This window comes from Gracilinanus agilis, chromosome 4, assembly GCF_016433145.1.
Source record: "Gracilinanus agilis isolate LMUSP501 chromosome 4, AgileGrace, whole genome shotgun sequence".
Taxonomy (NCBI): Eukaryota; Metazoa; Chordata; class Mammalia; order Didelphimorphia; family Didelphidae; genus Gracilinanus; species Gracilinanus agilis.
The window spans coordinates 126,965,163-126,992,895 of NC_058133.1; the positions used below are offsets into that span (position 1 = coordinate 126,965,163).

Here is a 27,733-nt window from a genome sequence, read left to right on the forward strand (position 1 = left end):
TTCTTTAGATTTCCCTAGAGTACTTTGTTTACTAAAAATCCTCAACTCCATTAATCTCCTGCTTTATATTTACTTAGCTATGTGTATGTTGAGTTTTCTGTGCTGTCCTTTATCTCCAAACCCCTTCCTTCCCTCATAATCTTTAAGGACAGGAATATTCCTTCCTTCTTGCCTTCCTTCCTTCCTTGTCCAGAACCTGATATGGTGCTGGACACTGTGGTATATAAGACCTAGTCAACACTAAATAAATATTAATCAATAAATGTATTGTGCTGACTCTCAATAAACTGAATGGAAAGGAGAACCCAGTCTGTGGAGATGCACTACATTATAATATCTTGTGGACAGTAATTACCAAATCTGTAGTATGTCATTCCCAAAAGAAATTTTAGGAGACAAAACATCATTATACATATTTAATAAAATATTAAAAATAATATATTATATACCCTACTTAAGGAGAATTGTTTTAAATGTCATTTAAATTAAAAACCTCAAAATATAACCCTTGAGAGTGGTCCTTTTCTACAGACCACTCACTTTTACCTTCCCTAAATAGCTTTGATTGATAACTTAAATATTAAGTAAATTAAATTATAAACCATGAGATCTTTATTTTGTCTCCCTCCATCCCCATTTGCTTATAGAGCATATACAGCACAAAAAAAAAAAAAAAAGGTCCCTGGTAGAAATTTAGCAAAATGCTGAACACACAGTAAGCACTTAGATAATTGATTTTTTTAAATAAAATTTTAATGCATTTTGTTAAATATTTCACAATTGCCTGTCAATTTTTTAGTCATACAATAAAAAAAATATTTCCATATTATCCTTGTTGCAAAAGAAATTAGTTCTCTTTGAAGATAGCATTTTCCCCAGAGGATACATTGGAATTACTTTGGATTACTGTCTTGATCAGAGTAGTTAACTCTTTTTGATCATTCTTCCAACATCGCTGTTACTATATACAATACTCTTCTGGTTCTGTTCACTTTACTTTGCATAAGATCATATAAGTCTACTCAAGGTTTTCTGAAACCATCCCCCTCTTCATTTCTTATAGCAAAATAGTATTATTTCACAATCATATACATAACTTTTTCAGTCATCCTACAATTGATGGGTATCTTCTTCATTTTCAATTCTTTGACAACACAAAAAGAACTGCTATAAATATTTTTGATAAAAAAGTTCCTTTTCTCTTTTCTTTGATCCCTTTGGGATACAGATCAATCAGTGGTATTGCTAGGTCAAATGGTATGAAGAGTTTTTTGGCTCTTTGGGCATAGTTTCAAATTGTTCTCTAGAATAACTGGACTGGTTCATAAGTTAGCCAATAGTGCATTAGTGTCCCAATTTTTCCACATCCTTTCTAGCGTTTGTTATTTCCCTTTTCTGTCATGTTATTCAATCTCGACAGATGTGAGGGAGTATCTCAGAGTTCTCCTAATTTGCATTTCTTTATATAGCAGTAATTTAGATCATTTTTTCATATGACTACTAATAGTTTTGATTTGTTCTTCTGAAAATTGCGTTTATATCCTTTAACTATTTCATTAATTGGACAATTACTAATTTGCTTCAGTTTCCTACAGATTTGAGAAATAAAGACTTGATCAGAGAAACTTGATGCAAATTTATTTCCTCCATTTTCCTATTTTTCTTCTTATTTTTGGCTGCATTAGTTGTATTTGTGGGAAAATTTTTTTAACATCACGGAATCAAAATGATCCATTTTACTCTCTAGGATCCTCTCTATCTCTTATTTGGTCATAAACTCTTCCCTTACCCTTAGCTCTGACAGGTACGTTTTTCCATGATTCTCTGATTTTATGTATGACATCACCCTTAATGTCTAAATCATTTATTCATTTTGACTTCATGTTAGTGTTTGGTATGAGATGTTGGTCTGGGCCTAGTTTCTGTCAAACTGTTTTCCATTTTTTCCAGCAATTTTTGTCAAATGGTGAATTCTTACTCCCCTACCCCCCAAAGCTTAGATCTTTGAATTTATCAGACACTTAATTACTATGGTCATTTATTACTATATACTATGTACTTGCTCAATTTTATTGATTTATAATATGGTTTGAAATTTGGAATTGCTAGGCTTCCTTCCTGTACATTTGTTTCAGTGGTTCCTATGATATTCTTGACCCTTTATTCTTCCAGATGGATTTTGTTTCTTTTTTCCCTAACTTTATAAAATAATTCTTTGATGATTTGATTGGTATGTCACTGAATAAGTAAATTAACTTAAGTGGGATTGTTACTTTTATCATATCAGCTCAGCCTACACATGAGCAATAGAGGTTAAAGAGGTTTCCCTCTTTAAATTGAATTCATCAATTTTATTTTTTATAAAATTAGCTTTTATTTATTAGTTTATTAATTTACTGTTTTTAAAATAAAACCAGATTCTAGAGTTATTGTTTTATGGATTAGCTCTTAGTTTTATTTATTAATGTATATTAGTTTCTAATTCATTCTGCTATCCACTTGTTTTATAGTTTAGTTCATGACATTCACATTCATGATTACTAACTGCATCGTCCTCCATCCTATTATCTTATATTTTTCCTTCTCTTGGTATCCAGTCCTTTCTGTTTCACTTCTGATTCTTGCCTTCTTTTACCTGCCCTCCCTTTTAATGCCCCCTTTTCTTATCTCCTCCTACTTTCCTGTCGAGTAACACAGATTTCTATTACCAATTGAATATATATTTCCATGTGTATATTATATATGGGGAGAGACAGTTCTTCATTTTATACCTCTTTTATGTGAGATAATTCCCCCCATTTTCCTCCTCCTTACCTCCTTCTCCTGGGCATGCCCATTTCTTGCTTATCATGCTTTCCATTTTATGCCTATATGGTCATTGATTTAGGGCCACCTTAGAAACTGTCAAATTCAATCCTTCATTTTAGATGGGGTCAGAGATTTAAGTGAATTGTCAGGGGGAAGGACACCAGCAGGTCAGTGAGAAGGGATTTTCCTCGAGGACCCCCAGGTCTATCCACCTGTCCTACTCCGTGCCCCTCTCTTTCTTATATATACTTATATTACTTATTCTCAAATACGTTTACTCTAATACTGAGTTGAAATGTTTATTTCAAACACGGGAACTAGCATTTCCTACTTGTGTGACTTCCTTACCTATAGAATATGAAGGATGACCTTGGAGGACTGAAAGTGAGCTTTTAAACCCCTTGGCTTGCTGGGAAGAGGGAGCGCGCCCCCGATTTCGGGAAGATTGCCAGATCCAGTGCGTGCGCGAGCCCGTAGGCAGACGTGAGTTGGGGTTGGAAGAGACCAAGGAGGAGCGAGAGAGACAGAAGAGGTTGGGCATCATGGCTGCGGTAATGGGTACCTCCGCGCGGCTGCGGCAATTCGTGGTGTCCCCCACAGGGCAACATACCGCCTCTCTGATCATGCTGCACGGTTCAGGTGGATTACTGATTTATGCTTCGGTTTTTTTTGCGGCGTAGGTAGAGGGGATGGTCTTTCCCCACTCCTGATGATCCCTTCCCCTTTCAGGCTTGAGAGGTTCGAGACCTGCGGGCCTGGGCTGTGGCTGGAGAGGCGCGTGCTGGTCTTAGCTGCGCAGGCTCAGAACGCCTAGACCCGCCCCTGGCCCCTTCCTACCTCTCTTCTCATTCGTCCTCCACGTTGCCGCTCCCAACTGTCTGAATCCTCACCCTGGAGGACTTCGGCTTCTCGGATCTTAGTTTTAGAGAAACTATCCATCCCACCCTCAACCCTTACCCCCTTTCTTCATTTTACATTTGAGGAAACGGGCTCCTAGTGACTTGCCTAAGTTCGGTTCTGCACGGGTACTAAATGGATCTTTTCCGTATCTGTTGACTCTCCTGCAAGACTGTGGCGTAGTCCATAGCCCTGGCAATGAAATTAATGATTCCAAAAATGCGCTTAGCTGTGTGGCTATGACCTGGGCAAGTCACTTAGGATGATGATAATAATAATACCTGATATTTATATACCATTTTGCTTATCTCACAACCCTGGGAGGTAGGCATTAACCCCATTTTACAATTGAGGAATTTGAGGTTAAAGGATTTGCCAAGCCAGGCTTCAAACTGTTAAATGTCTGAAGTCTTTGAACTCAGTATTCCCAAATGCCTGCGAGGTATGCTATCTACTGTGCCAACTTGGCAATTCTTTTGGGATTTAAGTTGCAGAGGATTTCCCATGGGGCAGTGGTAGAAGGAGTTTCCTCTCCTTGTTCTCTTTCTAGCTCTAGAGCCCAATCACTTCTTCCTCTGAGGACAATGACAAGACTTTGCCTCTTTGTATTCCAAAACCTTATCACAGTACCTGAGGTACAGCAGGCACTTCATAAATGTTGGTTAATTAATGATTGAGTAATACTACCTTTCTTCCATCAGCAACTTTCACTTACTACTTCTGATAAAGTTCTAAACTGATGGCACTATTGCCCTTAAAACATTTGCATTTCCATTTCAAAGTCAAATACTTGAATTTTCCACTGCCTCAGAGAAGCAGCATTGTACAGTGGAAAAGACAGTGAACAGTAGGAGTGAAAAAATGAGAATTTTTTAAAAAGTCCTGAACCTTACTTGTGTATTTACATGTGTTCTGGGGCCAAGTCTCTTGCTCTATTCCTCACTTTCCTCCTATGTAAAATGAAAGGTTGAATTAGATGACTATACCTTTAAGCTCTGAATACATGAACCTATGATTTTCTTATAAGCAGAATTCTTTGTAAATAAATCAGGGAGCACTATATAAATGTGAGCTATTATCTATTGGCATTTACACAGAATATAAGTTAGAGACAGTGATATTTGGGAATGACTTAAAATTATTAATTTTACAGATGGAGAAACTGAAGCCCAAAGAGATTAATTGATCCATCCAAGGTTGAACCCAGTTCTGAAGATTCCCCATATTCAGACTGCATTTCAAAGACAATTACAGTCTAGATGGGGAAAAATGAACTTAAAAAGTTATTATAGTTATCAAGTTATTACATTTGAAGATAACAATAAATAGTTATTTTACAAAACATTACATAATCATTAGAAACAACCTGACAGTGGCTTGAGTCCTGGGTTTAGAATTGGAAGACATGGATTCAGTTCCTGATTTTGACCTTAATTAGGTTACAAAGAATTCTAGAGGAGCAAATGAAAGAATTTCTCCTTGTTTTTGAAAAATATTAGGTCTGTCTGCTACAGGTATATGATTAGCAAATGATGAATAATAATTGTCACAGTTAAATCAGAGATGAATTAAGCCCAAATTTTAGAGAAACTAGGATTTACTCTGAATCTTAGATAAACATTAAAATATCATAAATTTAAAGTTTACATACCCTGAATTTAGTCAAACCATATCATTTAGTATAACATAATAATTTAGTCTAACCCTCTTTGTTTTACAGATAAGGAAAGGAAGACCCAGGGACTTGAAGTGACTCCAAACTCAGTATTCATTTGTTCATACCACTACATATTGCTTCCTGTAGTAGAGTTCAGATTGTGCCTTGAACTATGGATTTAAGGAGTTTTAGCCATTATCCTAAAAGTAAAGGGGTCCATTGAAAATTTTTTAGTGGAGGAATGATAAGGGATATAGGAAGATTAGTTTTTATGGCACATGTGGGATGAATTAGGGTTTGGGGAAAGGTAATAGGAAAAGATTTTTAAAAGGAAATTGCAGGTAGGCTATTGAAGTTCTTGAGATTATAGGAGCATAAAGTAGGTGGTGTCAGAGAAATAGAAAGGATGAAATGAACCATTTTAGGAAGAAAGAATCCATTGGATTTTGTGACTGGAAAGGGAACAAAAGAAGAGGGTGGAGCCAAAGATTGTCCCAATGTTTTAAACTTATAAAATGGTAAAAGGTAAAAATCTCACACCCTAAGTGCCTAGAAAATCCAGAATGATCATGTTTGATTTCATAAGTAGTTTTGTTTTTGTTTTTTTAGAGAACTCCAAGCCTTGTTTACTTTATTCAAATATCTTTCCTTATGTATAATTTGAAAAGAATTACTGACAGTTTTACAACTTCTAACTTATTCTTGGTTTCTAATATTTTTCTTACTGATGAAGGAAATTTTCCAAAGATTTCTTTCAAAATGCAAGTAGTGGAACCCTTTTATATTAAATTCCCAATAAATACTTGTTGAATTGAATAATGCTGCTGTTGGATAACAAGATTGACATCTATTTTGGAGACTAGCTAAATTAAAATTTTATTGTATGTAGTTAGATTTGAAGTGCAAATGTTTGGCTCATGGTGTATATGGATTTGTGTAAAAATGAGCCATTATAACAGGATTTTATTTTACTGTTATGTGATGGAGAATAATTCTTCCCAGGTGGAGTTTGAGGATGTATAAGCATCTCTTATTTGTAGCAATTTGTTTTTCTTTCCAAAATGGAAAAGATTTTCAAAAATATGTTTTTGCTAGTTAAAAACTTGAAAGGAACCAGATACTGGGCCTCACTTGTAATCTGTAAGAAAACAGGTGGAAGGTAAGGTTTGGCCCATGTTAATCTGAGCCTTTTTTACCACTGAGGCATGCATTAAAAACAATTAGAACTCCTTAATGTGACAGGGAAATAATTGCACATTTAACTTTTCTTAAATGGAAAACAGAATAAATTTCACTGAGAATTTGTTTAATTCAATCAGCTGGTTTTAGTTTGTTCTTTTACTGTTTTTTGTGTTAGCAGGATTTTGGAGTATGTGAAAATGAGGAAATTAATGAGGCATACTATCTTTTGTATCTTTTAAAGTATTAACTTTAATTCTTTAAGGAAATAATTTTGAGTAGAAAGAGGAAATTGTGTCTGGAGGGTGACTCCATGAATAGTTTAAGTATTGTACAGTTTATTATTTTTATTCTTCATTATATTTGGAATGTAGCTAAAAGAACAACTCATGAAAAAGCAAATTGTTTTAATCAATATTGTTTTATTCTATTTTTTGCTCATTAGCATTCTTCACCACTTAGGTTATCTTTTTATTTAATAGCTGATGTCTGTTGTTCCCAGGACTTTGATCCACTATCAATGCAGGATTATTATAAACAATATTATGATGTGAGAGTTGAAGGGATCTTAGAGTCTTTGGAGTTCAACTCCTTAATTTTAAAGAAAGGGAAACTGAGACCCAAAGAGATTAAGTAACTTGCTCTTGCTCACACAAGTAGGTGATAAAGTCAGGATTTGAACTCATATTCTCTGTTTTTAACATTATATGTACATATAAAGTAATCATTATCCTTCATTGTAGTCATAGTAGTGATCATCTTTTCAGTGGAGTTTAGATAGAAATAATCTTAGTACAAGTTACTAGTTTATTCTTCTCTTCAGAATTAGGTAAGTGGATTAGATAAAATATGAATATTGTCATATAAGCCCATCTTCTTTAAATTCACTGAACATATGTTTAGGACAACTCCAGGAACAGATAGGATGAGAAGAATATTTCTACATGATCTTGACTTTTTCTACTAGATCTCTATATTTTGGAAGTTCCACATAGCTTGGAGATTGAGTGTTTGGCACAGTGGCATCTATAAAAGATGCTGTTCTTGAATTTGTATAGATTGTTGCTATTTGTGAATGATATTGGCAACAATTTAATCTCTGATAGTGATTTTATTCTAGTGCAGATTATTAAATTCTTATAGTAGTTTTAGATTTATTTGTATATTTGGAATGGAAATCTGTCATCTGTTAATTTTTGAAAGCTACTGAGTTTCTAATACATATATATATATGTATGCATACATATATATATATGTATAGCCATCAAATAGTGTCTAGCTAGGCTCAGTAGATGCTAACTTTTTATAGCCTGCAGTGATACTTTACATATGTTTCTTCTGTTTCCTTGTACAGTTCACATTAATAAGTACAAAGCTGCTTAAAGGATAATTCTTTTTTAATTTATGGTGATCTGATCCTTAATTACAATCATAAACCTCTCTATTTTTATAAACAAGACTTGCATAAAATTAGGTAGTAGAGTCACAGAATCTTTCAGGTAAAAAGCAATAATCTATACAAATTTAAGAACAGCATCTTTTATAGATGCCACTGTGCCAAACACTCAATCTCCAAAGGAAGAGGTGTGTAAGAGTTAAAATTGGTTTTGGTCAAATTAAGAGTTATAAAAAGTTGTTGTGGTTGCTGTTTATAAAAATTAACTCTTAAATCACGAGGCTCTTAGTAGCTTTATTACAGCAAAGTAGAGATAATTAAGAGGGAAATGTAGGAAGAAGGTAGAAAATATTGCCTAGTTAAATACTCTAAGTCTTGATCTGAGTGCCTCCAGACTTCCAGTGTGAATCTGAATGTGAATCTCATTAGCCCATGAGAGAGTCTCAACTCAAGCAAGTCATTGAAGCTGAATTCCTTGAGCCACTAACGCAGAATCCCTCTTTCAGCAAAAGCCACCAAGGCAGAATCACCAACACAGAAGTAGCTCCAATGCAGAAGTGCCTGGTTAGCACTCTGGTCTCACCTTTTATAGCCTTTTTCCCATGTCACCTCCTGTCTCTCTGGTTTCTACTTCCTTTCACAGTTGGCTGGTCTATCACATCTCAGGAATCAATCATAGTTTCTTAATTTGCCTGGCAATGGTGGGGTGGGGGGTGGGGCAAGGCAGTGCTTGTGGGATCCACTCCTGGCCTTTGAGGGTGTGAATTTCCTTTTCTAGTAAAAGATTCTTCAAGTTTTTGACTAAGTGTGGAAGGAGGGGCACTCTAAGTTCTTGATTGATTAAGTTAAATTAAACAAAGGAGGATAAATCCATTGCCACAGGTGGCAGAAGAAAATTCAGAGGCAGCTATTTGTTGATCATATCATGGCAATAGCCAGGCTAAGAAAGGTAATCAACATTTATATACATTTCAGGTACTATGCTAAACACTTTACAGATATTATCTTATTTAATCAAGTCCTGTTGTCTTCCAGAAGCATAAGGCATAATGAGGAACCTTCCAGGATTTATCAGAATGAATGAACATACACTTCTGGTATTTTACATGCACACCATTGACACTGCCTTAAATAATTGAAAGGTATTGCCAGTGATTTTGAAGCGTTGGAAAATAAATGGAAAATCAAAGTGACACCTTTTGAAAAGTTGCATTTTCCCCACAATTGACTTTTGAATGAAAGGGATGCAGAAGGGAAGGAAGGGGGGATGGAAGGAGGAAGAAAGGAAGAAAGAAAGGCCTAAAATACCCAAAGTAAATAGCAGCTGGCTAAAACTTTTCTGAAAATGAGATTTATTTATCAGTGTTTAAAAAATTGAGATGATAGTTTGCTAGCCAGAGAGGAATTACACTTAATGAATCTTACTTAGAATATATCTGTTAGATATATTGAAAATGCTATCAAAAAGGGTTTAAATTAAAAAAGAATAGGTGAGAAAGAAGACTTGTATAGATAGTCCTCAAATTAGGTACCAATGAGATTAGCTATAAAGAAAGAATACAAATTAGTAGCTGAGAAACTCAGTAGATACATATCTTAAAAAAATGCAAGAAAAGAGACAATAATAAAAATCAGGTTCTAGGGTATCTATGCACAGTGCCCAAATTTGAGACAACAAATGAGGAACTAAAGGTGTTAATGCAAGGAGGAAAATTTATCCTCATTAGTGTCACTGAGACTTGGTAAAATAAGAGCTGTGATTGAATCATGACTCTGGATGAATGTTCTTCATTCAAAAAAAAAAAGGATAGGCTTAGGAGGTAGGATATAGCGTCAGATTGTTCATTAAGAAAATATACTCATGAGAAAATTGAGGAACCAAAATGGTTAATCATAACAGTAGATTGGTGAAATTCAGTGACAGGAGAGATAAGTGATTTTGTCATTGTACTATTCTAAAAAACACCTGGATGGAAAGAAGGAGTAGATGAGGAGTTTAGGAAACTTCACAAGAGTGGTATAGAAGAATGATAAAGTAGTAATAGGAAGTTTCAGTCATCCAGACATTTACTGGAGTTCTCTTTTGGCCAGTGGCAAGGCAGCTAATAAGATATTGACTTACTTTAATTATAATTTCATCTTTCAAAAAATGGAAGATTCAACAAAAGGAAATTCTAATCTGGACCTTTTGTTTTCACTAATAGTTAGAAAATATTTGGTGTTGTAGAAATGATGAGATTCCTGAGGGAAAGTTATCATTGTCTAGCCTAGAGTTCTGGATAAAGGAGGAAATATAGGTATAATCTGTTTTGTATCCTTAGATTCTGAGAAAATATTTCGTAGAATTCAGTCAATAGACTAAAATGCTTCAAGGGAAAGTCAACCCAAAAGAAATGAGAAATGCTCAAGAATGAAATTCTAAGGACAAAAGGAAACAATTAGAATGGAAAAAAAAAATTGAGATTTGTTTGAAGAGACCAATGTGGAGCAGGGAAATCACCAACCAACTTAGATTTCAAAATAAGTGTTAAATAAGAAGTAAAGCAAAGTAGCAGAGACTAGAAGAGCATGATCTACTTTTAAAATTGTATCAGGAATCTTGTTTGTTTTTAACTGGAAAGACCAAAGATAGAAAATGGCCTTTGGGGTAGAAAGGATAGTAGTAATTATAAATATTTCTCAACAGAGAGCACAAAGAGCTATTCAGTTCTTAATTTGCTTCTGTTTTCTTTCTGCCAAGGAGAATGACCTTTACATGACTAGAAAAGACAATACAAAAATGACTAGGGAATAGCTATCTACAATAAACAAGGAATATGGGAGAGATACCAATAGATTGCAGAAAAGGTCAAGACCTGATTTTCGAAAAGTCAAAAAGATCAAAAACTGTGTTTTTTATCAGTGAATTAGACTTTTATTCCTAGGAAAATTTGCACATTATTAAAAAGATAGTTGATCTAGAAACCAAAACACTGATGGTTTTATCCAGAAGAGGTCATGCCAACTAACATCCGTCCTTCCTTCCTTCCTTCCTTCCTTCCTTTCTTCCTTCCTTCCTTCCTTCCTTCCTTCCTTCCTTCCTGTCTTCCTGCCTTCCTGCCTTCCTCCCTAGTAGATGAAGGGAATTCTGGGGTTAGGGTTTACCTGTGACAGCTAAATGACACAGAGGATAGGTTTCTGGGCTTTTATCATTTAGTAGCTGTGTGACCTTGGACAAGTCACTTAATCTCTACCTCAGTTTCCTCAACTAAATGTAATAATAACACCTATCTTACAAGGTTATTGTGTGTATCAAATAATCTTTGTAAAGTGCTTAGCACAGTAGTCAGTACATAGTCTTTGCTTAATAAAAGCTTATACTGTTCCCTTCCTCCTTCCCAGATTTGTCAAAGTTTCTGATAAGTATCATACTGTTATTAAGAAGAACCTGAAAAGATATGGATTCGATGATAATATAGTCAGATGGATTCACAACTAATTGGATGGCTTGGGCTCCATGATGAAAGTTAATGTTTTATTGGCACCATGGGAGTTCTTTAGTGGAGTATCCCACAGGGATCTCTACTTGATCCTTTACTATTTAACTTTTTTTTTCAATAATTTGGGTATAGGCATAGATACTCATTAAATTTTCATATAAAGTTAAGAGGAATAAGTTAGCACACTGGATGATAGAATTGGTTGAAATCTGAGCATACTTAATCTGGAGAAGAGAAGATCTAAAGGGCTATGCTGAGAAGCAGGCAGCATGGTATATTAGACAGAACTCCAGAGCAGGGGAGTTGGAGTCAGAGGACTTGGGGAATGAAAGCCTGGGTCACGTGAAACCAGAGGTTATGGAGTTGGAGCCGCATCCCCAGCTCTGCCACTTCATACCTAGGCTTCATTTTCCTTATCTGTCAAATGAAAGGTTGTACTACATGACCCAAGATCCCTTTTAACTCTAATTCTTTGACAATAATTGTATTACAACTGTCTTCAAGTAGATGAAGGTCTTCACATGGAAGAGGGATTATTAGACTTGTTCTATTTAGTCCCAGAGGGAAGAACCAGAAGTGGAGTGAAGTTGCAGAGAGTTACATTGAGGTTTGATGTTAAGGGGGAAAAAAATTACAAAGAACTTTCTAACAGAGATATCCAGAAGTGGGATGGCCATGGTGAATACCTCTGTCTTAGAGAAAGTCTTCAAGCTTCCGAGTTGAAATGACCATTTGTCATATTTTGTTGTTCATCCTTCATTCCAAAAAGGATCTGTGACATCACAGGGTGATATCTTGACTCAAGCATGAATTGGATTTAAGTGAGGCAGAGTTGTATGAAGTTGTCAAGCTCATTCTCCCTTTGAGAGTCATCAAAGTCCAGTAGTAAGACAAAAGTCAGAATGACTGGTAATGATGATCCATGATACAGTGAATGACTTTTGTGTTTTCCATGCCTGACCAAGCTATAAGCTGCTTCAGGCACCCTCATGGCAGTTGGAACAAATTGTTCTTATTTGCTCATTCTGCCAGGGGAAGTCTGCACATGCTTGGAGTAGACATCCCCCTGACTCATCAGATGGGTTTGAGCCCTGTCAGTTAGCCTCAATCTGTTTTTGCCCAGTGTGCTGAGATGGTTACGGAGTACAGTATTTCCCCACCTACTCCCAATCCTCCCTCTTGATTTTACCAACAGGAAATTAATGTCTAGACTTTATTTTCAAATATATACTAAGTTGTCAGAATAATAATAATAATTCGCAACTGATTTTTTTCATACCTCAGGGTATTTATTGTTTTATAGGACATGAAATTTTATTAAAATAAAATTTAGATTTCTCAAGGTAAATAAGTCAAAATGTATCAGAGCTATTCTTGTAGTAGTCATTTAGTGAAACCAAACAATGTCTTAATATAATTTTTTAAGTTTATAATTTTGGAGAGATTTTCTTTTAATGTTTTTCCTAAGATAAGTTTAACATATCAGAAAATCCAAAACCTCATTATCAAATCCCTCCCCCAGGAACTGGTGTTGAAACCATGAATGAAGTCAAAGTATTTTGGGGTTATTGTTAATTAAGACTAGCAGTTCTGTTTCTTCATATTGTTAGCTTCCAGGGATATAGCATAAAAATCTTGGAAATTTTTTTGAATAATATAAATCTACCTAATTGTCATGTTTTTCTGCTTTTTGAATGTTGGTTATGTATCATTTATAATGTGAATATCATTATAATTGCTCTAAGTATAATTGATTTTATAAAGTATGCCACAAATAAATTTAGTAGTGAAATTTATGCTCAACTAATATTTAACAATTTCAGTGGAACAATTTTGGTTTATAGCCTATATATTTAAAATCTTTAACTTCTGTATTCTCAGGTGATTCTGGCCAAAGATTCAGAGAATGGATCAAACAGGTTTTAAATCAAGATTTAGTCTTTCAACACATTAAAATTATTTATCCAACAGCTCCTTTGAGGTACGTATTGATTAGACTCACTGACCAATATAACATTTGTAACATAAAATGCTAATAGTAACAATATTGAAATCTGTTAAAATTCATTCATTATGCTTTGACTTTTTAATAAATGAGTCATTATTTTAAATTAAATTTTTTACTACTTAAATTGAACCCCAAAGTTAGGGAAGATCTCTCATAATCTCTAAGCTTGTTTCATTATTTTTTTTAAACCCTTAACTTCTGTGTATTGGCTCCTAGGTGGAAGAGTGGTAAGGGTGGGCAATGGGGGTCAAGTGACTTGCCCAGGGTCACACAGCTGGGAAGTGTCTTGTCTGAGCCTGGATTTGAACCTAGGACCTCCCATCTCTAGGCCTGACTCTCAATCCACTGAGCTACCCAGCTGCCCCTTTGTTTCATTATTTTAAATCATTTTAGGCCAGTATTTTTATCCTCCAAAGGAATTCTTACTTGAATATTATTTCTAGATTTTTTTATCACATGAATAAATTTAACCTTTTGTATTAAGATGAAACCAAAAACAGGGTTTTAATATAAGTCAATCACAGTTAGAACATAATAGGCCTTTTTTTCATTCATGAGTGAAACCCAATGGTAGAATTGGATAAGTTTTAATGGATTTTTCAAGTAAGGGCTAAGATTTCAGGAAATTTTTAAAAATTGTGTTTAAAGAGGCCATTCATGTAATTCCAGAGTTGGAAGGGGTCTTAGAGCCCATGTTCTCCAAATCCTACCTGAACAAGAATCCCCTTTACAACATCCTGGATAAGTTCATCCAACTTTTGCTAGAAGACTTACAGTGAAGGGAAATGTACTCTAAGAAGGAATAGTTAGACTCATAGGAAAAGTTAGTGGTCAGTGATATCACAGAATCAAAGAAGTTGAATAGGATCAGAATGAGAAAAATACAGTTAGATCTAGCAGTTAAAGACCACTGATAACCTGGGAAGAAGCTGTTTTGGTTGAGCAATGAGTTTAGAAACTAGATCTCAAGGGGCACATTATAGGTCAGCATTCATAATGAAATTCTGAAGATACCAAAAGAGATTCCAAGGAGGAAGAGAATAAGCAGTATTCTGAAGAAACCAATGTGTTTTCACAGGAAACTTACCAACCAATTTAAATTTTAAGAGACATATTGAAGGTGTATAGAACTATAAGAATAGTGTCTAGAGTGCTCAAGCTCAGAATGACCTTAGGACAGCACAGAAAGCTAAGGAATATCAAAAGGACTAGGTGTTTTTGGTTTAGATTTGTTTTTGCTATATTAGGGGAAAAGAGAAGGGTCATGGGAGCATAGTAAGATATTAGTTGTTAACAGAGCAGGCCGAAATAGGCACTTCTCATTTTGCTTCTGCATTCTCTGTCAAATAGAATGCCTGTGATGGAAAGAATAGAACAAAGGTAGCCAAAAGAGAATTGAGAACCATGAGAAACAGAGTGAGTGTTAGAAATAAAACTAACTACCTTTGATGAGTTCATATCACCTGTTGTAGTTGATCTATAAAAAGTAATGACTGTGCCACCATCATCATCAGTATTTGAAAAATTCTGGAGGACAAAATATTCCAATTTTCAAAAAAAGGGAAGAGTGGAATTTGCCAACTCTGAGCCAGTTATACCTAGCCACAGGCCACATTGCAGTCCACAACACTCCAACTTGGCCCAGAACCAGATTAAAATGCAATTAACAAATTTTAAACAAATACAAACACAATAGAGGATTGATAATTAATATGTAGTTTTCTCTCAAGATCTATCTATCATCTCCAGATAATCTGATAAGGACAGTTTAGTTGATAAGGAGGAAGATCTTTTAGTCAGCTCATGCTGCTTCTCTGCCCTCTCTTGCAGCATGGAGTTTATTATATATACTTCAAGACTTATTTCACACAAAAGAACCCCCCTGAAACTTCGTGTTTGCACAGAAATACAAATTCTGTCATATCAAAGCACAATAAAGTTACAGTTTTACAAAGAATTTTCTTATGAAGATAATGCCAGATGAGAAAGTCTCAAGGTTAAAAATGAGCCTCACTTTATCTAAGTTATTTTGCCTGAGCTTGCCACTCTGTGACCTTGGGATGCCTATAGCGGTTAGAGAGATATACCCACAGCTGCAGCATTACTCCGATGAGTGAAAAAAGGCTGTTAACTCATTAAGTGCTGGTTTACTAAGAACTTATTTTTCCTAGAAGCTATAATGTTTTTCAATAAGAAAAGGTGTGGATCATAAAAGGGGTCAAAAGAGGAGTCTCAGATTTTCATCTATTTGAGACTCTGTTTCTTTTATTGGCCTCCCACAGTTTTCTAAGTCAATATGCATACTGCAGAGACCCTATTATATAATGGTTTAGTGGTCCCTATTTCTATTTGAGTTTGACACCATTGTTCTAGAACTTTCTTAAAGAGATGGTTAGTGAAAACCTAAGAAAATCAATGTCTAAGAGGCAACATGGCTCTATCAAGAATAGGTCATACCAAACTAAATTTATTTATTTCTTTGATAGGGTTACTATCCTGGTAGCTGGAGAATGCTGTATATTTAGTTGTCTAAAGAGAATAGCATACCATTCTTGTGGAATAGTTGATATGGACTAGGCAGTAATATAATTAAATGAATTTGAAACTGGTTGAATAGCCAGACCCAAAGAATAGTGAGTGACTGAAGGATTTGTAATTGACATATATTAATATTTTCATCAATGAATTCAGTAGAGGCACAGAATGCATGTTTATAAATTTGCAAATTACATAGGCTGGAAGCAATGGATAATACTTTTTATTTAAAGTAAAGAAATGTTTTATTCAGTTCAACAAATAGATGACCTTGCTATATAGTCTTTTTTTTTTTTTAAACCCTTAACTTCTGTGTATTGGCTCTTAGGTGGAAGAGTGGTAAGGGTGGGCAATGGGGGTCAAGTGACTTGCCCAGGGTCACACAGCTGGGAAGTGTCTGAGGCCAGATTTGAACCTAGGACCTCCCATCTCTAGGTCTGACTCTCAATCCACTGACCTACCCAGCTGCCCCCTATATAGTCTTTATTGCTTATTTTGACCCTGCATTCTTCTAGTCTTCAGAGTTTTCAGGGAACTTTTTTTTTTCTTGAAGGGAATCAATGTAATTATTAGATATCTCTCCTTTTCATTTCCCTGTAGGCTCATGGCTCTTTCAGGGTCCATTGTGTATTCAGATTCACAACTTGAGCCCCCATTTTACCATTTCATCTTCTCCAGACCAATTCCTAATTTATTTATTTGAGTAATTGATTAATTTAGAATATTTTCCCATGTTATATGATTTGTGTTCTTTCCCTCCCCTTCTCCCTTCCCCCTCCTGTAGCCAATGAGCAATTCCACTGGGTTTTACATATGTCATTGATCAGGACCTATTTCCATATTATTAATATTTTCATTGGAGTGATTGTTTAGAGTTTACATCCCCAGTCATTTCCCGATCAAACCATGTGATCAAGCAAATGTTTTTCTTCTGTGTTTATATTCCCAAAGTTCTTTCTCTGGATGTGGATATTGTTCTTTCTCCTAAGTCCCTCAGAATTGTCCTGGGTCATTACATTGCTGCTAGCAGAGAAGTCCATTACATTTGATTGTGCCACAGTTCATTATTCCTTTCAGCACAGTAGTATTCCATCACTAATAGATACCACAATTTGTTCAGCTATTCCCCAATTGAAGGGCATCCCCTCATTTTCCAATTTTTTTTTGCCACCAAAAAGAGCATGGCTATAAATATTTTTGTACACGTCTTTTTCCTTATTATCTCTTTGAGGTACAAACCCAGCAGTGGTATGGCTGGAAGACAGTCATTTAAAGCCCTTTGGGCATAATTCCAAATTGCCTTCAAGATTGGTTGAATCAATTCTCAACTCCACCAACAATTGCATTAGTGTTCCAATTTTGCTCCATCCCCTCCAACATTTATTACTTTCCTTTGCTATCTTATTAGCCAACCTGCTAGGTATGAGGTGGTACCTCAGAGTTGTTTTAATTTACATTTCTCTAATTATAAGAGATTTAGAACACCTTTTCATGTACTTGTTGATAGTTTTGATTTCTTTATCTAAAAATTGCTTATTCATGTCCCTTGCCCAGGATAACACTGTTAATGACAGTCAGGATCCAAAATAATATTGATAGGAACATTGGGATGAATCTAATAAAATGAAATTTAAGAGATAAAGATAAAATCTTACTTAGGTCCAAAAATTCAATGTTGAACTATAACGTGGATCATTAATGGTTATTCAGCAGTTTGTTTGAAGATTCGGGCAGTTTGGAGGATGCAGTACAAGTCAGTAGTATGAGAGAGCACCTTTCTTTTTTTTGTTGTTTTTCTGTTGTTCTTTTTGGTTCCCTTGTATATACATAGCTTTATTTTTTTTAATATTTATTTTTTAGAAAAGTTAACATGGTTACATGATTCATGCTCTTACTTTCCCCTTCGCCCCCNGTTTCAAATAACTCATAAGAAGAGAGATATAAACTAAAACAGGTGAGATTTTTATTTTATTTTTTTAAATAATTTTTATTTATTAGAGAAGTTAACCTAGTTACATGATTCATGCTCTTACTTTCCCCTTCACCCCTGACTTCCCCCAATCATAGCCGCTGCGCATTTCCACTGGTTTTAACATATGTCATTGATCAAGACCTATTTACAAATTGTTGATAATTGCTTTGGTGTGGTAGTTTCGAGTCTACATCCCCAATCATGTCCGCCTCAACCCATGTGTTCAAGCAGTTGTTTTTCTTCTCTTTCCACTCCTGTAGTTCTTCCTCTGCATGTGGGTAGCATTCTTTTCCATAAGTCCCTAAGAATTGTCCTGGATCATTGCATTGCTATGTGTCATTTAAAATCACTTGGGATACTTGGAACTACATTTCTCGTGATCCCTAATGGGTTTCCTGTTTTGGATTACGTATTCAAGGTGAAGGACTGTTTTAAAATTAGGGGGAAGTGACTTGGAACTTCCTCTTTAGCTACCTGAGCATGCGGGGAGAGAAAAAGGTAAATGGCTGAGGTGATGTTGGAATAGGTTTCTTACAGGCGTGTGGTCAGTTTATCTCTATCAGCATGGCTTTTATTAAAATACTATTCTCCCTTCAAATCTCGGCCTTTATCATTTTTAATGATAACAGCCGCTAGTAAGAAGTTCATTACATTCTATTTTACCAGTGTATCAGTCTCTGTGTACAGTGTTCTTCTGGCTCTGCTCCTTTCAGTCTGCATAAGTTCCTGGAGGTCTTTCCAGTTCACATGGAATTCCTCCAGTTTATTATTCCTTTGAGCACAATAGTATTCCCTCACCAGCATATACCACAATTTGTTCAGACATTCCCCAATTGAAGGACATACCCTCATTTTCCAGTTTTTTGCCACCACAAAAAGCACGGCTATAAATATTTTTGTACAAGTCTGTTTATCTATGATCTCTTTGGGGTACAAACCCAACAATGGTATGGCTGGATCAAAGGGCAAGCATTTTTAATAGCCCTTTGAGCATAGTTCCAAATTGCCAGCCAGAATGGTTGGATCAGTTCACAACTCCACCAGCAATGTATTAATGTCCCAGTTTTGCCACATCCCCTCCAGCATTCATTACTCTCCCCTTCTTTGATTTTAGCCAATCTGCTAGGTGTGAGGTGATATCTCAGAGTTGTTTTGATTTGCATTTCTCTAAATTATTAGAGATTTAAAACACTTTCTCATGTGCTTATTGATACTTTTGATTTCTTTATCTGAAAATTGCCTATTCATATCCCTTGCTCATTTTTCAATTGAGGAATGGCTTGATTTTTTAAACAATTGATTTAACTTCTTGTATATTTGAGTAATTAGACCCCTTTCAGAGTTTTTTCTTATAAAGATTTTTTCCCAATTTGTTGTTTCCTTTCTGATTTTGGCTACATTGTTTTTGTTTGTATAAAAGCTTTTTAATTTAATATAATCAAAATCATTTATTTTACATTTTGTAATTTTCTCTAACTCTTGCTTGGTTTTAAAATCTTTCCTTTCCCAGAGATGTGACAAGTATACTATTCTGTGTTCACTTAACTTGTTTATAGTTTCCCTCTTTATATTCAAGTCATTCACCCATTCTGAATTTATCTTGGTGTAGGGTGTGAGATGTTGATCTAAACCTAATCTCTCCCATATTGTTTTCCAAATTTCCCAGCAGTTTTTGTCAAATAGTGGATTTTTGTCCCAAAAGTTGACCTCTTTGGGTTTATCATACACTGTCTTCCTGATGTCACTTACCCCAAGTCTGATCCTCTCATCTGTCTCTTAGCCAGTACCATACCGTTTTGATGAATGCTGCTTTATAGTATAATTTAATATCTGGCCTAAATCTAGGCCACCTTCCTTCACACTTTTTTTCATTATTTCTCTTGATATTCTTGATCTTTTGTTATTCAATATGAACTTTGTTATAGTTTTTTCTAATTCAGTATAAAAATGTTTTTTGGTAGTTTGATAAGTATGGAGCTAAATAGGTAAATTAATTTGGGTAGAATGGTCATTTTTATAATGTTAGCTCGTCCTACCCATGAGCAATCAATGTTTTTCCATTTGTTTAGACCTAGTTTTAATTGTTTGGAAAGTGTTTTGTAGTTGTTTTTGTATAATTCCTGTGTTTGATTTGGTACATAGATTCCTAAATATTTTATATTTTCTAGGGTGATTTTAAATGGTGTTTCTCTTTGAAAGATTTTTTTTTTACTTAGAAACTCTTGAATTTGGCTATTATATTTTGGGGGGTTGTCTTTTCAGGGTCTAGTGTAGAGGGTGATCTATGAATCCTTTCAATGTCTATATTGCCCTCTTGTAGAACTTCAGGGCAGTTTTGCTGAATTATTTCTTTTAGTATGGAGTCCAAATTTATATTAATTTCTGCTTTTTCAGGAAGACCAATGATTCTCAGATTGTCTCTTCTAGACCTGTTTTCTTGATCTGTCAATTTCTCATTGAGATATTTCATGTTTCCTTTTATTTTATCAGTCTTTTGACTTTGTTTTATTTGTTCTTGCTGTCTTGATAGATCATTGGCTTCTAATTGCCCAATTCTTGTCTTTAGAGACTGGTTTTCTGCTATAATGTTTTGATTTTCCTTTTCTATTTGGTCTATCCTGTTTTCCGGCTGTTTGTTTTTGGTCTTAAATTTGCTTATCAATTCTTTTGATTTGGGGGCATCTTTTTTGAATTGCCCAATTCTAGCTTTTAGAGACTGGTTTTCCTTTTCCAATTGCGAAAAATCTGCCTTTTAAACTGTTATTTTCTTGCCAGATCTCTTTCATCTTTTTCATCATCTCAGATTTGAACTCTTCAAGAGCTTGTGACCAGTTTTTATTGTTTTGGGAAGGTTTGGATATGATTATTTGTTTGTTCTCCTCTGCTGTTTGCTCTGTTGGCTGGATTTTCTCTGTGTAAAAGTTGTTGAGTGTTAAAGATTTCTTCTTACTCATCTTTCTCTTCTGGGGTTCCTGAGTCTGGCTTCCCATTGTTAGCCCAGTGCCCACTCAGCTTTATCCTCACACCCAGGGTCTGTCTGTGCTCTTTAGGCTCCTGATGTCTCAGGTCTAGTTGTTCTCAGGGGCAAGCCTCCTGGTGGTCCCCTTGCTTGTTCCTCTGCCCGAAGCTCCTTTAACAGTCTCAGGGCTCTGCTTCCACAGTTGTGCACCCCTCTGCACTGGGTTCCCACCCAAGATCCGCCTGCGCTCAGGATCCATGCCCACGCCTGAGCTCACGATCCGTGTGTGCGCCTGCGCTTAGGGTCTGTGTTCAAATTCCGCGCATTCTTTAGCCTTTTGGGGTCTTAAGTCTTGCTCCTCTCAGGAGCTGGCCCTGGTGACTCCAGGTGGCTGCCAAGGGCTTAATGGGTGCCCTAGATTCGCTCTGATTCTTTTGCGCTGGCTTTGGCCTTTAGGTGGTGTGTGTGTGTGTGTATGTGTGGTTGCTCAGCTCGCCTTTTAGTGAGAACTGTTTCACCTCTTTATAGCATGGAAATGCCCCGATTCCACGTACCTTCAATGCTGCGCCCTGTTGTGGGGTCCCTTCATTCGTCTGGATTTGTTTTTTTGTCTTCTTGAGGAGTCCTATATGTGTGTTAGGAGAGGTCAAGCAAGTGCTTCTTACTGTGCTGCCATCTTGACCCAGAACCATTTTTGTTTAACTAACTAGTTAAAAACTAACAAAATTCCATATTGCCCTCCAACGTGGTTGGACCAATTCACAACTCCACCAGCAGCGTATTAGTGTCCCAATTTTGCCACATCCCCTCCATATTTTTCTGAGATGGGATTATTTAAGTATTCTATTTCCTTTTTTGTTAATCTAGGCAATTTATATTTTTGTAAATATTCACCCATTTCACCTAAATTGTCATATGTGTTGCTATATAATTGGGCATAATAGTTCTTAATAATTACCTTAATTTGCTCTTCATTAAAGATGAGATTACCCTTTTCATCTTTGATACTATTAATTTGTTTCTCTTTCTTTTTTTTATTAGCTTAACCAGTACTTTATCTATTTTATTTGTTTTTTCAAAGTACTAGCTCCTAGTCTCATTCATTAGTTCAATAGTTCCTTTACTTTCAATTTTATTAATTTCTCTTTTAATCTTTATGATTTCTAATTTAGTTTTTATTTGAGGATTTTAAATTACTCTTAAAATACATTTTAATCTTACACCCCTATCACAAATCATATTTTTACATGCATATCATGTAACTGCAGCATTCCAGTTTTCAAATAGGTTAAAGATTGAATTAGCAACAATCAGTTTTCCCCCTAACATAATGATAACATATTTATAAACACCTTAAGGTTAGTATTACAAGTATTCTTATTCCTATTTTATGGATAAGAACTAAAGCTTAGAGAGGACAAATGACCTACCTGTGATCACATGGCTATTTAGTGCCAGTGATTTTAACCTGGATTCTTAACTCCAACTCTGGCACCCTTTGTCCTGTATTAATGGCCTGGCAAGTTGTATACTAGAACTGGACTTGGAGTCAGAAAGTCTTAAGTTTGAATCTCATCTCAGGTATACCCTAGCTGTGTGATCTTGAGCAATTCACATATGCTCTCTGGGCCTCAGTTTCCTCATCTGTAAAATGAGGGAGTTGGACTTTCTAAGTGGCTTTGAAGGTGTCTTACAGCTCAAAATCAATGTGTGATCTTTTCTTTTGAGTATAATTCTTTTCATTTAGCAGATTCTTTACTTTAAGAAAATGACTAAATAGATGAAGAAATAAATGGTAAAATCTTTGAATTTTATATCTTAATCAATCAATCCAAAAATAGTGTTTTTCACATTGAAATAAAGATTTGCCTTAAAAGAGTTTTATAAGCACTATGCTACTTTTATTTTAAGACCTAATTACTTTCGATCAGAAACAGTAAACTTTTTTCCATTTCCCCAGAAAGGAGTTTGTATTAGCTGTTTTTCCTTGCCCTTTGAGTTTTTTGCTTCCTTTCCTTAGGGAATGGCTAGTTAGTTTTGGGACTCAGCACTCAAAAATTTATTAACTATTTGATTAAATATTAACTTTTGATTTCTAAGAAGTTTTACTAATACTTTTTGAGCCAAACTTAAGTGTGATAGCTAAATTTGTTGCATTTTTAAAATATTTCAGGTAAAATTGGTTTCTTATATTGAAGTTTTTAGGAAAATGAGAATATTTTCATTTAGAAAGTCACAAATATATGGCATAGTCAAAGAAATAAATATGTAAAGTCAAGTAGTACATTTTTAAAAACCTGATTCTTTTCTTTTTCTGTATTGGTAATGACTCCTTGAAGCATACATAAAAAATTAAAATGTGGATATTTTTCCTTTAAAGAAAAAAATAGCAAATTTGTAGTCATATATCCCTCAACACTATAGCTTTTCTTAATATTGCAGTATGCTCTTTTTTATGAAATGGTGTATCAAAAGAAAAATACCTGAACTTCATTTGTTTTTTTTTTTTTTTACTATAAGCGGTGAATTACCTTATGGAATATTACATTTCAGGCCCCTGTGCCTGATAAGAACCATTAAATGAAACAGTGAAATAAAACAGATGCATTTAAGTACTGTAATGCCTGCCACAGTTTGGTACCAATATACAAACAAAGTAAATTTGTAAAGTTATGCTTATTAGCTGAAACTTAAATACCAGAAGCTTGTACTGACCTAAGTCAGAATATTAAAATGTTCAAATAATACAGCAAGTTATACATTTTTAAAGGCCTGTTATGTTTCATCAGTCTTTTTTTATAAGAGTAATCAAGTATGTTGGTGGAAATATAACGGGCTATATAACTAATTATTAAAAATGAACTTAAAACATCAATAATTTAAAAGCTTAATTTATTGGTTCCCAAACTTCATAACAGCTTTTCTAAACAATATCAACAACAAAATAGAGAATAATGCTTATTTCAGTATTTTAATCATGTTTGAAAATGTATTTCAGTGTTCATCTTATGTCCCAAGCTGTGAAATAGTTTTTCTTTCATAAATAATATAGGCATTATCAAGTTTTGTTTTCAGATATCTCATAACGGAACTTTAAAAAAACAATTAGCTATGTCAGCTTTTTATAAAATCTAAAATAACAAGATTAAAAATATTTAACTTTTCAAATACAAATCAACTTTCTGTTGATTAAGAAATAAGATACTATAGGTTAAGGGCTGCAAAGATTGACTTGGCTCCATCTTATCTTCTTTCTCACATTTAATAACTGTTTAAAATTAAATGGAAAGTTCAATAATAATATTAGGCATTCCTTTTATTTCTTAGTCTTCATACTGCTCTTTAATGTTAGAAACCAAAAAGATAATCAAATAAAATAATGTATATAAAGTATTTTGCAAACCTTAAACCTCTATATAAATGATAGTTATTGGTACAAATTTTAATATTGGTATTACTATAGCTTCTACTTTTTAAGTAAAATCGTTATGTTGATATTGGTGGATATTAGTCATAATCTTTTTTTTAAATTTAGTGTTATTTTATTTTTAGTTCCTAACTTTCTCCTTCTGTCCTCCCCCTCCCTTATCCATTGAAAAATCAAGAAAAACAAAACTTGTTGTAAATATGTATAGTCAAGCAAAGCAAAATTCCCACATTAACCAAGTCAAACATATTCTCTTAGTTTCATGCTGTCAGGTTTAATGAATGTAATATGTTATATGTATATCTGAGTAAATTTTTTATACTTTATAACATTTTGTGGAACAAAGTGTTAATTACCTACTTCTTGTTTTTTTCTTTTAGTTTATGAGTATATGTTAGGGGCCATATTCAGAAAATGGCCCATTTCAGAACTGTGTAATTACCTAGAAATGAATTAGTTGTCCATCCCTAAGTACAGAGAGATATTTAAGGCTACTCAGCACTATAAGTATTATGATTGACTGCAGATTATTGAATTAAACATTTTTTTTATATAGTAACTAGTTTTTCTGTCATTTTTTTTTTTGCCTTTTTGATTCAGTCAAATGAATATAATGAAAAGAACATAGAACTATGAGTTAGAATTCTTCTACCCTTGGCTCTACCTTAGCCATTACTTGACTTTTGGCAAAACACTTAACTCTCTGATCCTCCTTCACTTTCTTAGCCATAAAATAAAAGAATTGAACTAGTTGATCTCTGAGATCCTTCCCAACTCTACCATTTACTATTAGAAATTCAGTTACAAATCTGCATAATTTTACATTTACTTTTGTGTGTTTGTAAGTGATAGATGGAGGTAGGATGGTAGGAGAAAGGAGAAAGGTAGGTAGAGGAAGGGAAAGGAAGGTGGAGGAAGGGAAAGGAAGGTGGAGGAAGGGAAAGGAAGGTGGAGGAAGGGAAAGGAAGGTAGAGGAAGGGAAAGGAAGGTGGAGGAAGGGAAAGGAAGGTAGGGGTCCCCAGCCCCAGCGGGGAAATTGACCAGAGCCCTCAAATGAATGATCAGAGAGCAATGTTAGGGTTTGAATAGCTAGGTTTTATTTTAATTAGAAAGGGAAAGGTCTAGGGAAAACTAGGAGGTAGGAAGAAAGGGAAAAAGGCGCCAAGAGAGAGCTAGGTCTCAGGGTAGAGAGCGCTAGCCTGCCTCCTTGGTCTAGAGAGAAAAAGCGCCAAACTTTCCCTTTTAAACTTTCCCTGACACCTCCCCTAAAGGAAGTAGGAAGTGTCAGGGGAAGTTGTAGCAGAAAGAGTCCTGGGAGACATAGTCTTCCAGGGCTTACAATAATTTCAAATGACACACTTTTCTAACAAATTATTTTTAGAGTGTTTGACTTTTAAGATAGTCTTGAATAACTTTTAATGTTTATAAGTGTTTGGGCAAATGTTTTCCTTCCAATTTCATAATAGGCTATAACCAAAATATATATTATATCTAATTTTTTAAGACGTGCCAATGATAAATTGTCAGATCAGCTTTGCTTGACTTGAAAAAACTAAAGAGATTTGGGCTAAATGGAATCAGGACTGATTGCATGAGTAGACTCAGAGAAGGGTCATGAAGGATTGTTGTCAAGGATTCAGTGTCTGATTGACCAGGGATATCCCTTCAGTAGAGTGTCTCATAGATGTCTGTTTAGGCCTTGTGCTCTTTAACACTTTTATAAGTGACTTGGAGCAAGGAATTTGATCTCCAGCGTTCAGTTTGCATTAGATATTTTGACTTAAGAATTTGAGGCATTGTGATAATTGTATATTTTCTTGTTTGATGTTAAAGTTGTAATATAGGACTTCAAAATGGAGTCACCTGAGCTAAGTGGGCCTAATATCTATAAAACTATATAGGAAAAGACAGACCATACACTTCTTAGATGTGTGACTCTGGACAAGTTACTTAACCCCAACTGCCTAGTCCTTACTGCTCATAGTATTGATTTTAAGCCAGAAGGGTTTTTTAGAAACAAAGAAAAAAAAAAGGAAAGACAGACCATTTATACTTTTCTACTGTTAACTTTGTCAGGCATATAAGGCTCACATCTTTTGATGGATGAAACTGCAGAGCTCTGAGCTAGTCATCTCTTCTGCTGTCTTAGATAGTTAACATTAGATCCTCTACTCAGTTTGGCTCCCAATAAATAAACTCCTCCTACCCAAACTTTACTCAAACCTGGTATCAATAAGTGACCCCAAGATCTTCTCTACCACATCTGGGTCTAATTAGGAATGCCCCTTCCCACATCTGGCACCAATTACCTGTTTTCAACCAAGCCCATTGATAGAGTATATAATTTTGCCATCTGAACTCCAACTTTGGGTATGTTTCTTCTCTGACACATTTCCCTCCCCCTCTTAGTAAGTGATTTTCTTATATCTTTGGGGACAACCTCTGTCTGTTTATATTGCCAAAGAGGGTATGGGGTTGGGCAGAAGTGAGGTGTATGCATGCAAGGGTGCTTTTATTTGTCTGCTTGCTGTGCTACATAATAATAAAGCTTTTACTTCTATCAGTTTCCCAAGAACCAATTTCCTGGAAATTCCCAATCCTAGGACTTTGCTTTGAGGCCAAATAAAGCAGGAATGTCTTAGCTTAAGATATAACTAGTAGCAAGAATGTATCAGTGCTGTTATTGAGGTACATTGGTAGGGCTAGGTGAGGCATTAATACCATGCCCAAGTGCAAAAATGTTGAGTGAGAAAATGCTTTTAATTCAGAATTCTAAGATTTGTTTACTAGTTTTAAAAAAGATTGTTTAGTAGCATTTTATTAGAAAAATAACATAAGAGAAAATATTCCCAGTGCCATACTATATTACACTCAAATGCTTAGTTTAGTATTTAAGAAAAAATTCACTTTCCCCAAGTAGGTGACTTTTGGGTATCATTAATCTTGATGTTGGCAGAATAACATAATGGCACCCATGCCCAAAAGGATATATACCACATCCTTTCAACTCTGCCAAATATGAAAATTTGTTAGACTGTTACATTTCAAGTAATAACAGCAAATATGATAAACAGTATAGGGCAGTGATGGGCAAACTACAGCCCATAGGCTAGATGTGGCCCCCTGAAATGTTCTCTCCAGCCTCGCCACATTATTCCTAATCTGACAAATACAACGAGTAGGATACAATATGATGAAATTTCGAAAGAGTTGCCTTAGAAACAGACTGACAGATGAGCATTTCCTTTCCTTTGGCCCCTTCTTTAAAAATTTTTCCCATCACTGGTAGGCCCTAATACATAGTAGGCACTTAATAACTGCTTGTTGATTGAGGCTTTGTCTTCATTATTTTAATGGACTTAAGACTCCATAAACTTTCACATGGGTATATATATATATATACATATATATTATAT

At 35.0% G+C, this 27,733-nt stretch overlaps 1 protein-coding gene across 2 annotated transcripts in view; it reads left to right on the top strand.

Annotated features, from left to right (window-relative positions):
* Positions 1 to 3,334: 3,334 nt before the first annotated feature.
* LYPLAL1 (lysophospholipase like 1) overlaps positions 3,335 to 27,733 on the top strand; it is a 102,526-nt gene continuing 78,127 nt past the window's right edge. For both annotated transcript variants that reach the window (XM_044671919.1, XM_044671918.1), the window contains exons 1-2: positions 3,335 to 3,447; positions 13,298 to 13,397. In XM_044671919.1, the coding sequence (XP_044527854.1) occupies positions 3,351 to 3,447; positions 13,298 to 13,397 (197 nt within the window). In that variant the 5' untranslated portion in view covers positions 3,335 to 3,350. The remainder of the gene's footprint in view (positions 3,448 to 13,297; positions 13,398 to 27,733) is intronic.